The following is a 12,303-nucleotide window of genomic DNA, read 5'->3' as shown; positions in this document are numbered from 1 at the left end:
TGTGTAGTTATTAGAAAAAGTGCTTTGAATGTATTCTTTTTTTGCTTACTGCATAAGTTACAATAAATTCAGTTTCATTTAAACAGCATTGATATCTCGTGAGCGCACAAAGATTACAACCAAATGGGAACTGGCAACACAAAAATACTTCATTTAACTCTTTTTCTTTCACAGTTATCATTCATATTATTATATGGATTACTTGGCATGTGTTGGCTTTTATTTGTAAAACTATATCTTGGATATATCTAACAGCTGGCAAACAGAACATTTATACTGTTTCTCTCTATATATATCTTAAAAACATTTAATTTCACAGCATTATTAAACACTTGTGGACTTAATGCATACAGTATTCACATTAGTTTACAGGTTATCAAAATTCCCTACTAGAGAAATACAAAATTGTTTGAATACATCAAAGTATGACTAAAGTAGGAATTTATAAACAGGACATTTACACACCTCTGCAGTGGAAGTACAGAAAGACATACAGTGTGTTTTATCTTCTAAATGTGTTACAGCAACAAAATATTGGAAATATAACAGACAAAGATTCATATAAAATGTTTGTTTGTGTAAATCTCAAAGACAGTGGTGCTTCTTCAGCAGTAACACAGTATTTTTGCCATCCAGGACAAGATGTAACCAGCATAATTCAAGCAGACTATAGTTTTATAGTTACTAATGCTCCTGTTGAAGTGAACAAAGCAGTCTAACCCTTCCGATCCTATTTCTTAAATGTCTACTAAACTAAACAGATGATTTTTAATCTTTCGTTTGTCTTTGTGTGCAACAAAGTCCACATTTTTAAACATGGGTGTTGCACAGTAACATACATAAGCATCTTATTCAGCTGTGCCCTAAACTGCCTCAAGGGGCAAAGTGCATCATGTAGTTTATTGGTAAAAGCAGAGCTGAAAGTCTGGTGATGGTGGAGCCGTGCACTGTTGCGCCTGATGTCCTGGCGAGGTAAAGCTCCCAGTTTGTTCTGTTACTGTAATAGTCATCTCCACGTTCTGAGCTGTCATCCGGGCGACGCTGAGCTGATGCGTACCACCCTCCAGCTCCCAGTGCCACTGCTGCTCCAGCAGCCGCAGCCCCTGCGACCCGTACAGCAGGGGAGCCTCTTGCGCGAGACGTCCGGCCACCTCGAGCAGTGCCCCGTGCTGAACCCCTGGCACCTCCTCTGCCACCCTTGGACATCACCTGATCGCACAGGAAAGCTGATAGCAGGAGAAATATACAGCAAGTGGCGACTGCCCTGTTCATTCTGGATCACCCTGTGTTTGGAAGAAAAACATGGAGATGATTATGAAATCAACACCAAAATGATAGTTACAATATAGTAGTTCTTACGCTAGCAGATGAAAATATCCTGTTAGTGCACACTGCAATTTTGATGTCTGCCGCTTTAAATGTTAAAGTTAAATAAGGATTGATTCTAATCACTGTGTTCAAATGTTTGTTTTTTTTGAAGGTGCCTTAGAATGAAAATTGGGAAATATCTGAATAATAAGAGTTCCTCGTACTTATGTAAATCTTGTAAGTGTAAAAAAAGAGGCCAGTCGGAATAAAACAGACTGTGATGATCCACATGCGATCATTAATATGTATGCTGTGTTAGATTGGCTATAATGTTTGCTAGTAAGATTACAACTGAATTTTTTTCTCTCTTATTTTTAAGTTTATCTAAGCGTGCGTTATACCTACATGTAAGGCTGTTATTTTGAAAACAGGACGGACTTTAACCTAAAGAGTAAAGGCTGATGTATACTTCTGCGTCAAGCGCACGGGCCACACGCGTATGGCCCCCCTGTACTGATGCTGAAGCGCACCTGTAACTACACGTTGTAACGACATGTAGCGTAAGCTCTGTGATTGGTCGACTTGGTGATGAACATGGGATGTGGTGAGAGCCGCAAGCCCGATAGAGTGAGTGTTTACACGTGTCGAGTCGCGCAAAGGAGCTCCAGATGGAAATTTTGTTTTGTGTTTACCTCATGATTAAAGTTGTTGCACGTCCGCCAGTTCCCACCTCCGAATGAGCGTGTTTTAGCTACTCGTAGCGTTCAGAAAAAAAACAAAACACTCGCAAAGTTACTCGACACAGGAACATAAAAACCTACCGGCAGCTAGCGTTTCAGAAGTGTTATTGCAGAGCTACACACAGCACGCAGAAGTATAAATGCACAACTACGCGCAAGGCTTGCGCCATGGGTCACGCAGATCACTCGACACAGAAGTATAAACCAGCCTTAGCAGTTCTGTGAAAGAGGCAGCCATGCTTGAGTCTCATCTGTTTACAGCTTGTCAGAATGCAAAATGCAGGATATATGGATTGTAAATGTATGCAGTGCTACCTCAAGGATTCATATAGTCAGCTTTAAAGGTTAGTTTAACATGTATATTATGAAATTTGCTGCATATGTTTGTAAAGAGGAAACAATCCACTGCTAAATATGTCTTTATGCATCATGTCATAACACTCAGTGCTTTACTGTGTTTCTTTCTGGAAGGAATGGATGGTAATAAACTTCAAAACTCAACTGTTTATGTAAAGGTTGATATTAGTTCCTGCCTGTGTTTTTATGTACGAGCAATTCCATGCAAATGTCAACCTTGCCATTAAAAAAAATAACGTTTTCACAAAAATAGTGAAACCGTTTCTAGATTTTTTTTGTGTTAGCAAGTATTTTACACAACTTTAGAAATACTCAAAAATGTCTCTATTAGTGTTTTCAAACTATTATAATTGATTTACCACAGTCACAACAATGGCATTTTCACATCTGTCACATCCACAACGAAGCTTTTCCCTTATAATTGCAAACATTTCAAATAAAAGCAAATCAATCATTGTTGTTTTATAGTGAGCCAACTCTTATTTTTTGGATTAGTATTGTTTCTTTTGGGTTGTGCAGTTTAATTCACTGAATTTCTACAAAGTATGTTGTATACTGTAAACTCGCAGAAGATTTTGGTCACATCCATAACGCATGTTTATTTTCCTCATTTAAAATATAAAAAACGTTTACAGATTGATATTTTTCTGCTCCCAGAATTCTGTGGTTAGTTGTTTTGGAAAATGTAAACAGATGTTTTAATATTGTTGAGGTATACTTTCTCTGTGAATTTATGTTTTGAGATTTTAGTTCAAATATCACATCCATAACGCTGGAATTGCTTGTATGTTAAAACTAGAACATACAACTACATTGTGTCATTCTACACTGTAAAACCCTATAAGGTAACTCAAACCATTTAAGGAAACTCATGGCAACAAACCATTTAAGTTCATAAACTAATCCTAATGAGTACTGTGAACTAATCCATTTGAGTAAACAAAGCAATTTTAGCACAGTAAAACCCAATAAATAAGGAGAACTCAAACCAACTGAGTACTGTAAAACTCAATAAGTTAAGGCAATGCAAACCGTTTGAGTTAAAAAAAAAAGTCTATATGAGTACAGTGGACTAACTCCATTAAAGTTGAAGTAATGAGGTATTTAATTAACTCAATACCTTCAACACTCAGTTCGAAACTCTTTTCAAATGAGTGGTATTAACTTTCAGTAAATTTTGAGTTAACTACACTCATTTCATTTGATAAAGTTGACTTGGGTTTTACAGTGTATCAATACATTCCTTGTATGGCACCTTTAACTACTTAACGCTTTAATTTTCCTTCTTTGTTTATTTTGTTGTTGAATGTATTGCACATATTTACATTTCTGCTGAAACATGTAACTGTGTTCTGGACGGCACTGGGATATTTGTGACTAGTATACCACTTCTCTGTTTGTTTGTTTTTTTTTGTATATCATTCTTTTTACCCCTTAGTGAAGAATAAAAAAGAACTTCACTTTCTTGTCCTTAAGTCTAAAAATGTATTTCACCAAAACAATCGCCACTGCGGCCCCTATTTGTATTTTTATACTTGGAATTAATATTTTAAAATCACATTTAAATTCTATGAATGTCATTGCTTTGGGCTTTGGTGTCAAAAAGATCAAGAACCACACCATAAGGTCAAAGTTAGAAATCTCCGAAAAGTATTTGGTTGTCAGATGTTGTGGACTAGATGCATAGTTCAAGTGATGAATTGCAATGTTAAAAATGTCATTTTAAGTGAAGAAAAAAAAAACTCTGTTAACTTTGATTTACCTTATCATTACATTTTAATTTTACTGTAAAATATAATTGACTTCTTCTCAATCTATGTAATTTATTTAAAACATTATTTTAAAAGGTTAGGTTTAGTGGCCATGTTTTACATTTCATTGTATGTTATTTTTCTAAACATATATAGCCTGTGTGTGTGTGTGTTTTGTGCCATTTATAAAGTTCTTCTCATAGCCTTTTTAAACAATAGCCTATAGTTTTATTTATTTATTTTGCATCCAAAAATGCCAAATGGTTCAAAATAATTGTGAATTTACAAAAAAAAACAGTGGTTTCCAAAATCACTTCACATGGTTTTATAGTATGTACTAACATTAAAATAAAAATGACATCCATGGATAAGTGAATGAAGTTACTTGAAGGTACACAAGTAACACCCACAACTATTATTCCCGTTGTCATTTACTCCACTTATTACTGAGTTTCTTTAAAATTCAAGACATTTTGAAGAATGCTGATAACAAAACAGTTGTTACATGTCATATTCTTATTCATTTTTGTTTTTTCTTTCAATGGAGTTAATGGTTGTCTGGTAAACAACATTCTTCAAAATTCTTTAATATTCAGTATATGAGAAACTAATACATGCCTGGAACAACTTGAGAGTGAGTACGTAAGTAAATTTTTTTGGGGGGATGAACTATCTTTAAATGGACAAATATTTGGGTAATTGTTTAGCAATTAAATTTTTGTATGAGTTTTGGTTATTTCTGTTCATATTGTTATGTTTGTGAATATTTTCCATCAATTTACATACAAGTAGGTTACCATAAAACAACAAACTGGCAGTGGCTAATAATGAGCTAATATTCCTAATAAATACAGTCTTGGTGTTAATATTTTTGTCCTAAATATGATATATATAGTTGTGTGTTTAATGATGCGAGGTAATGTTAAGAAATATGGCTTTTCTCCAACTGGGTCAAGAAATACATTCATTTACAGCTTACAATAACTGCTATAGAGATCAGAAGAGTATATTATCCTAAAACTGTGGCACAGAAGACAATAAATATCAAGAATAATACGATTTGTGCAACATCTTTCGTCTGGTCACATTAAAATGGTCACTATATCAATAATTCACTTCCTTTTTAGATCACGACAATGTAACCTTTTATAAGCATTTGCAGTCTCTGAGAATAGACCGAAATGCTTTGATAAAAAAATTACGTCCATTTTTTTAACAGTCTATGGACAAATGCTAGCGACGTCGACTGATGTTCACAAACAAGGCGTTTCAAGTGTCGCGTCGTTGTCTTTGTTGTAGTATTGTTCATCTCATATGTATGCTACACCTCTGCAACAACACGTCATTATGCATGTTCATTCATTTAAATCTTTTTATCTTCGGCCATATCGAGGTACTTACCTCCGTTTGTGTCCGTGTCCACAGAATATCCCACGATATCTCACTATCATGTGTGAGATCAAATAAAATGCACGCGTTATATAAGGCAGCACACAGCTCGTAGAGGCTATGTGTGCTGCTGCTGGAGATGAATTAAAACATGGCAGGTGTATGATCATGAGGAATTGGAAAACGCAGTATTTAGAATAACAGCTTCCATCGTTTTGTTGTTTTAATGCAATTTTTAAAAAAAGGATTTATGTAGCCTAGATTATTATAATAGGCTTCATAATACGTTCATAAATGCAAGGACATTCAGTATACGAACATAAACCTACAGTATCTATTCTCGCATAAATAGCTTTAAGGTTAAGGCTTGAAGAAGTTCAAGTTGGTCCAGGTAGAACCAAAGATCATGCAGTTTTGAATACATTCAATTAAATGCAGAACAATTATCGTCTGTGCCTTTAGGTGAATCATTTATGCTTAATATAAATCCATCTTTTGAGGCAAGCATGGCGGAATAATTGTAGCCTATAAATACATTTGTTCTTTTCCATAGTTATCTTAATCATACGTTTAGTCTAAATAAGACATGTGAAAATACACACAGTGAGCTGTATTAAGCAAATATTGCACGCATTTAATTAATAACTTAACTTGATTAAGTCAAGAATAGAATAAACAAAATAGAAAAGACAGAACAGAATAAAACAGAACACAATAGAATAAGCAGAACAGAATAGAATAAAATAGAACAGAATTGAATGAACCGAATATAATGAAATAGAACATAGGAAAATTAAATAAAACCGAATAGAATAAAACAGAACAGAATAAAATAAAACAGAGTAGAATAAAATAGAACAGAATAGACTAAACAGAACAGAACAAAATAAAATAAAACAGAATATATTAAACAGAACAGAATAGATTAAACAGAACATAATAAAATGAATAGAATAACCAGAATAGAATAAAATAAAACAGAATAGAATAAACAGAACAGAATTAACAACAGACTAGAATAAATAGAAAAGAATAGAATAAATAGAACAGAATAGAATAAACAGAACAGACTAGAATAAACGAAATAAATATAATAAAATCAAACAGAATAGAATAAACAGAATATAATAGAATAAACAGAATATAATAGAATAAACAGAATAAAATATTGCTAAATCAAACAGAATAGAATAAAATAAAACAGAATAGAATAAAATAGAACTGAATAGAATAAAATAGAATCGTTTTCAATTAACTGTCATATTGCTTTTATTGTTACATTAGAATACAGAGACAAAAACAATGCTGCTGGTGAAACATTTGATTAGCTTTTGACAGATAACTAAACAAACTGGACTCTACTTCTGTGACAACATGTGTAAATCTGATAATAATCCTGCTTCTATTTCAGAAATTCATACTTGTTACGCCATGCTCCAGCAGACCCATTTCAAGTGAATCTGACTGGAAATTGTATCATTCAGAAATTTAATGTCTACTCAACTGTAAGGACTAATAAGCTCACCTGCTACATCTAATATGCTAATATTTATTAGTACTATTATATTAGAAGTATAAGATTTAGAAAGTTTGGGGTCAGTAAGAGTTTTATAAAATAATATATTTATTCGGGAAGCATAGGCTAAAATAAAAAGTAAACAAAAATTAAACCCTTAAAATAAGAAAAAAAAAGTAATTGCTTTGTCTTAAGCAACAAACAGTAATGATAACTAAACCATCATTTTACAATGCAGACTGGAACATCATAGAAATTTCATTTTAAAATATAGTAAAATATTTTGAATTGCACTAAAATATCACACTTATGTGTTACTGTCATGCTTTAACCAGCAGGTGGCGCCACAGTTACTCTTTACCCTGACCCAGATCACAGTGCTTTAACAAGTTTTTAAACAAGTGAATTAAACAAGATTTGCTTTATGTTACGACTTATAATAATAACAATAATCTTTTGGTCGTGGAAAACAACCAAAAGAGCAGTTATGTTTCAAAATAACCCACAATCTTTTACTAAATTAATAAAATATTAAATATACTGAGCAAATGTCTACAGCAAATAAAGAAATAGTTATCCCAAAATTGAAAATTCTGCCATCATTTACTCATCATCCATCACAGCCATATCACCCTGCAGCCTAAGACCGGTTACAAACTGAAGCTAAGCAGGGCTGAGCCTGGTCAGTCTCTGGATGGGTGACCACATGGGAAAACTAGGTTGTTGTTGGAAGTGGTGTTAGTGAGGCCTGCGGTCTGTGTGGGTCCTAATGCCCCAGTAAAGTGAAGGGGACTCTATACTATCAGTGAGCGCCGTCTTTCGGATGAGACGTTAAACTGAGGTCCTGACTCTGTGGTCATTAAAAATCCCATGGCATGGGGTGTAACCCCGGTGTCCTGGCCAGATTCCCTCCATCGGCCCTTACCCATCATGGCCTCCCAATCATCCCCATCCACTGAATTGGCTCTATTACTATCTGTCCACTCCATCAATAGCTGGTGTGGTGAGCGCACTGGCGCTGTTGTCCTGTGGCTGCCATTGCTATAAAAATACACATTACATTACACATGTTACAAACCTGTTTGAGAAATTTTGAAGAATGTTGTGGTAAAAAAAAACAGCCATTGACTTCCATGGCATTTTTTTCCTACTATGGATTGAATTTTCCAATTATTCTTCAGAACATCTTGATTTGTGTTCACAGGAGAAAATCAAGTTCAGAATCACTTGAGTAAGTGTGAGTATATGATGAGGAAAGTTTCATTTTGTGGTGAACTATCCCTTTGAAGTGCAGACTTCAAAATGAAGGGAAGACCAGATTTTTCTGACATGTATTACTGTTGCTGTAGGCCAAGTAACTGCTAAAAACATCCCCTATTTGGAATCTGTTCTATTTGGAATCTTGCTTGGCTGTCAAATTTAATACTCAAGAGTTTTTGAGATATAGACCTTTCTATTGAATATTTCTACATGTCTCAATCAGGTCCTTTAACTCAGTAATGCCCAAACACGTTTTTTGAGTAACCCCAACACTACACAATTTGAATCTTTCGACTAGCTGTAATTTCAAAATGACATCTGATGTACAACATTGAGCTGTTTACATCCTCAGACGTGGAATGATCTGTTTATATGACAGCCATACGTGGCATCTAAAAGAATCTGCAATGGTCAGGTGGTACAAGTTACACCTCCCGATTTATAAGTTCTACAAGGACTTGAACACTTTTTACAAGTTGGAAACTAGTAATGCCTGTAATTACAGCGCTGCATGACTCTCTACTAATGAGCTGGTGAAAATTCAGCAAAATGTGCTGCATTGGGGTTATTCCAGAAACGTGGTTTAATCTACTGCACCCGTGGTCCCAGAACAGCAAGCTGGGTGGCGCAGGGATCCCAAAAATCCCTTTTTTCTCTTCTGAATGGATCCTGAGCTGTGCTGGGATGTTGTTGTGTTTTGCCTTGAAAGTTTTGCAGCTATTCCCTTAGTCTCTTTGATCTGTATCTCCAGATGTTTCTGAATCGCAAGTCCGAGTTCTTCTGGATCAACCGAGGCTCCGTACACCTCCCAGGTCATTCCCTCAGCATCCCATTTCACCTCCCTTACCGGAGACTTTTGACTCTTTGATGTCTTCTGCTGGACAAGACACACTTCTGGGAAAACGTGCTGGGGAAGCTCCTTGGTGTCCTGACCCACTTGCACTCCTACATCTTTCAGGTCTTTTTGTGAGGTCATGGTACTCGCATCCCTCTTTGTCTTTTCATCCACCCATTGATGGGTGTCAACTGGACGCAATGGACCAGGCCAAGAGCAGTCCATATTGCAGCAGCGTAGGAGTCGATTGCCATCCAACCCAGTCTCACTGACAGAGGAGATGAGCCGAGGAAGAGCGAGCAGGTTGCCTGTTTGTCCCTGGCCCTTGTAGCTCTCATCCATTCCTACCAAGTGTGGAATTAGTTGTGCTGGGGCAGGAATAGGCTGTGGGTGGCAATACGCAGCAAACGTGTCCTTGAAAGCTCCATGATGGAAGTGAGAGTTGCAACAAACAGGCTCTTCAAATTTGGGGCAGGTGGACTCTGGAATGACTTCACATATCTGAATGAAACTGTGTTTGGCTGGTTGAGTTGGGCTGCTCGACCCACTGCTTCCAGCTCTGATGGACGTGGTCATCGTATTGCTTTGTTGAAGCGGCATGGCCTGTTTACACACTAAAGAAGGAAATGACTGCGCACAAACATCCTTCTCTCGTCCTTGGCAAAATGATGCGCCCATTTCACAGTAGTGAGGAGACGCTGCGGCATCTTTAAAACTCTGCAAGCTATCAGAGTGGCTTCTTTGTATTGATAACAAACTGTGATCATTCAGGTCCTTGTGCACCATCAGTGACCCACTACAGTTATGTTTATTCTGATGGCTCATTGGGTGTAAACACATACTGTCGATTCCATGGGTCTCAGCAATGTGACAACTTGCATCGTGTTGATCAATCTGGCAATGGTTTAGGCGCTCTGTTGCGGAGGATGAGGCTTCACCGGAGCTGTTCCTGAGCACATCTTCAGCTTTCAACTCTGATGAACCGCAGTCAGCTGTTACAAGGGGATCTGAGGGGATTGTTCCCACTGGTGGGAATGATATGGTGTGTCCAGCCTCTGCCATCAGATATCTGCTGGAAATGAAGAGGATGAAAAGGTTATTTTAACATTACATATATGAGTTGAATGAAAGTTGTTGTTTTGGGGTTGTTGTTTTTTTAAAAGAAAGACAAACTTTTATTTAGCAAGGATCCATTCAATCCAATCAATTCAAAGTGACAGTAATATATTATGAAAAGTATTAAGCAGCACAAATGTTCTTAAGATCGATAGCCTTGATGTGCAGAAGAGACATCTCCTGGATATAAATATTCGGACTAGCATGAAACATTTAAACAGAACTTCTATAGTACCTTTCAATGGATTGGGCTCAATTAACACTGTTCATGGCAGAACTACACTTTCATTTGACAGTATACAGATAAGGGGGAAAGCTGGTTGAAGTGTCTGTGAATCCACCACTGTCCTAATTCCACAGGGTTTGATTTCTCACTCTACAGTCCCTAAGTACTACAATATGTTGTTGCTATTCTTTGAGACAACAGCATAGATACTGTGAAGAACCAGCAACCAGTACAAGCCTTTTTGACATTAGCTTGGTACAGCTTTCTTTGGATGTGTTCACACGTGTAGTTCAGTTGTCTTGGTTCATTTCGTCCAGACAAAAAAAGAAAATCATGCAATCCTGTCACCCAGCATACACATTGTCATTTTTAAGACACAATCTAAAACAACAAAACCTTGATGTTTTTCCTGTCTAATTTACTGAACATCGAATATGTTTGTTGTGTGTGTAGATACTGTATATATGTATTTATAAAGGGGTGGTCCACTACGATATCATATTTTAAACTTTAGTTGATGTTTAATGAAGCTGTGTGAACATAAACAACATCTATGAATGTAATATGCTCAAAGTTCAATGTAAAGTGAGACATTGGCTTTTACAGAATTAGCAAACCCTACAGCGAACAAAGTTTGGGGACTACAAAAAAAATACATCCGGGCTAGTGAGATCAAACTATATTCAGGCTCAAACTGATACAGCTAACAGCTCTGATGTGGTGAATCATAGCACATTATGTTAGCTGACCAATCAGAGCCTCCTGAGGGCGGGCCTTTCGGGGGAACTAGGAAATATCGTTTTCGTGTCAGCTGAGTAGCTGCACATAATCAAAGTAAGATATATGAAAAAATAACATGATTTTTTTACAAATGAAGCATGAGCACACATTGCTTTGCTTCTTATATACACAACCAAACCTTAAAAATACCCCCTGGACCACCCCTTTAATCAGCTGAACACTCCCTAAAATGTGTTTTTTAAACCACACTGGAATAGGTGCTAAATTTTAAATCAAACAAAGACCCATCTTTTAGTAGTTTGAAGTGCATCAGAGTTCACATTTATTCAAACAAACCTGATGGCAATCGAAACAGAATTAAACCAAACTTGCCAAGTGTGAACGCATCCTTAAAGTGGTTCGAATGCTATATTATGCAATTTTTGGGGGTTTGGTTTAGTTTTCAGTAATGAATCCTGTCAAACAACAAAGCACCTATAGTCAAGCTAATTTGTTTTCATATTAGACAGTGGAAATACCATTAAAATATAGCCAGCATGTAAATAATTCTTAGTGTTTTATGGATGTATTTCTTTACATTTTCTTATATCTCAGAAGCAGGAGTATGGAGTCAATCTAGGGCTTCTTTCTTTCACAAATTAAAGTTTTGCAAACAAAATAGGATGTATTGAACAAAAAAATAAAATAAACATAAATCTCCAAAAATCGCAAAGCAAAAATGTATTTTTGAGAAATAAAAAAATAAATTTGCTAACAAAAATAAAGAACCGCAAAGGGAAAATTAAGTCTTGAGAAATAAGAATGAAATTTGCAAACAAATAAACTGCAAATAAAAATCAAGCAGAATGTGTAATGTCTGCATATATTTACTGCCTGCTATTTACAAGTTTCTTTGATTCCGCCCCTTGTCAAATCAGGGCCACAAAGTGAAACGCACAGAAACGTGAAGTGCAAAGTAAAAACAGCAAACTCATGGTTTACTAAAAAGCTAATTGAAATGAGCATTGCAATCTTTTTTAAGGCAATGCTATCAAAAATATTTTGCAAATATATAGGTTTTTTTT

The 12,303-nt window shown here is 35.9% G+C and overlaps 2 protein-coding genes across 6 annotated transcripts in view; both read right to left on the bottom strand.

Moving 5' to 3' along the window:
* Window positions 1-862: 862 nt before the first annotated feature.
* sprn (shadow of prion protein) lies at window positions 863-1,272 on the bottom strand. Its single transcript, XM_056471165.1, has one exon. The coding sequence runs from the start codon at window positions 1,270-1,272 to the stop codon at window positions 874-876; it is 399 nt and encodes a 132-aa protein (XP_056327140.1). The 3' UTR covers window positions 863-873.
* Window positions 1,273-6,795: 5,523 nt separating this feature from the next.
* The window catches only part of si:dkey-191g9.7 (uncharacterized), a 13,527-nt gene continuing 8,019 nt past the window's right edge, over window positions 6,796-12,303 (bottom strand). For 4 of the 5 annotated variants that reach the window (XM_056471219.1, XM_056471220.1, XM_056471221.1 and 1 more), the window contains one exon: window positions 6,796-10,228. In XM_056471219.1, the coding sequence (XP_056327194.1) occupies window positions 8,905-10,218 (1,314 nt within the window). In that variant the 5' untranslated portion in view covers window positions 10,219-10,228 and the 3' untranslated portion in view covers window positions 6,796-8,904. The remainder of the gene's footprint in view (window positions 10,229-12,303) is intronic. The other variant, XM_056471222.1, reaches the window with a different exon arrangement.

Source organism: Danio aesculapii, chromosome 13, assembly GCF_903798145.1.
Source record: "Danio aesculapii chromosome 13, fDanAes4.1, whole genome shotgun sequence".
NCBI classification, from domain to species: domain Eukaryota; kingdom Metazoa; phylum Chordata; class Actinopteri; order Cypriniformes; family Danionidae; genus Danio; species Danio aesculapii.
This window is presented reverse-complemented; position numbering and strand designations above follow the sequence as displayed.